The following is a 1,656-nucleotide window of genomic DNA, read 5'->3' as shown; positions in this document are numbered from 1 at the left end:
AAAGTACACCTGGACAGTAGAAAGTACACCTGAACAATAGAAAGTACACCTGGACTATAGAAAGTACACCTGGACTTCAGAAAGTAAACCTGGATCATAGAAAGTACACCTGGACTATAGAAAGTACACATGGACTATAGAAAGTACACTTGGATTATAGAAAGTACACCTGGACTATAGAAAGTACACCTGGACTTTAGAAAGTACACCTGGACTATAGAAAGTACACCTGGATTATAGAAAGTTCACCTGGACTATAGAAAGTATGCCTGGATTGTAGAAAGTTCACCTGGACTATAGAAAGTACGCCTGGATTATAGAAAGTAGACCTGGATTATAGAAAGTACACCTGGATTATAGAAAGTTCACCTGGACTATAGAAAGTACGCCTGGATTATAGAAAGTAGACCTGGATTATAGAAAGTTCACCTGGATTACAGAAAGTTCACCTGGACATGTCATTCTGTGTCTCTCTACTTCCTGTTAAAGGGAGTTTTTCTTCCCACTGTCTCCTCTGTGCTGGTTCAGGATGAGAGACTGATGAAGTGAAGATTCAACTCAACCTGCTTCTTCCTCAGATACAGAACTTTTACTGACTCAGTGAATGTTTCTCTTCAGAGTCCACATCTGCTGGAGCTGCAGAAATAAACTGAATTTAACATCTGGGTTCACTTTTTATTTAATAACTCGTTCCACTTGGTTCTGGTCCTCAGAAGTCTGCAGAACCTGCAGGACCAGATTATGACTCCTCTGTGGGTAAATCAGGTCCAGGTTCTGACTCAGGTCCAGGTTCTGACTCAGGTCCAGGTTCGGATCCAAAGTTTCATTTTCTCTGAAAATGTCCAGAACGCTTCACGGAGCCATCTGGACCTCTTCAGAACCCGTCAGACCCGGGGAGCAGACCCCTCCCCCTCGCACGCGCAGCTGGGGGCGCTGCGGTATTTTCTCCTGAGTGGCTGCGCGCGCGCACTCACAGGATCTGCTGCAGCCCTCAGTCTGCTGGACCCGGTCAGCAGGACCAGTTCGACCCGGTCTGAGGCTCCAGCAGGAAGAACCGAGTCTTCTCTGCGTCCAGCTGCGGCGCGTAAAACCCGACCCGTCCGGGACCGACCCGGTTCTCCTTCAGTGGTCCTCCACCCCCCCACCATGGACGTGTTCCGGAGCCGCCTGTTGGGGATCTCCGTGGCCGTGGCGCACGGGATCTTCTCCGGGTCCCTGAACATCCTGCTCAAGTTCCTCATCAGTTCTTACCACTTCAGGTTCCTGACCCTGGTCCAGTTCCTGACCAGCCTCACGGCCGCCCTGACCCTGGAGACCCTCAGGAGGCTGGGCCGGGTCCACATCCCCCCCTTCAGTCTGCAGCTGTCCAAGGTAAGGCTCCGGAGCTGGGGGGTGGGGGGACCTCAACAGGTTTCTAAAGTTTTCCAACCTCAGAACCAGAACCTTTTCGTTGACCTGCTGCTTCTCACAGAACTCTGACCCGGTTCTGTAGATGTGCCACCTGGCAGTCACGCGCAGGCGGGCGACCATGTTCCGGTCTAAAGGTCCGGGGTGGGGGGTCTCAACAAGTTCAGGAAAGAGACAGTAACAGTCAGTAAATAAAAACAAACAACAGTCAGTAAATAAAAACAAACAACAGTCAGTAAATAAAAACAA

General features: G+C 49.9%; 1 protein-coding gene across 1 annotated transcript in view; it reads left to right on the top strand.

The window, feature by feature from the left end:
- The first annotated feature begins 1,146 nt into the window (after window positions 1-1,146).
- LOC119418672 (solute carrier family 35 member D3) overlaps window positions 1,147-1,656 on the top strand; it is a 5,175-nt gene continuing 4,665 nt past the window's right edge. The window contains exon 1 of the mRNA XM_037686009.1: window positions 1,147-1,371. Within this exon, the coding sequence (XP_037541937.1) occupies window positions 1,147-1,371 (225 nt within the window). The remainder of the gene's footprint in view (window positions 1,372-1,656) is intronic.

This window comes from Nematolebias whitei, chromosome 12, assembly GCF_014905685.2.
Source record: "Nematolebias whitei isolate Nwh7 chromosome 12, NemWhi1, whole genome shotgun sequence".
In the NCBI taxonomy this organism is placed as follows: domain Eukaryota; kingdom Metazoa; phylum Chordata; class Actinopteri; order Cyprinodontiformes; family Rivulidae; genus Nematolebias; species Nematolebias whitei.
The sequence above is the reverse complement of the archived record's forward strand: the minus strand, read 5'-3'. Positions and strand labels throughout refer to the sequence as shown.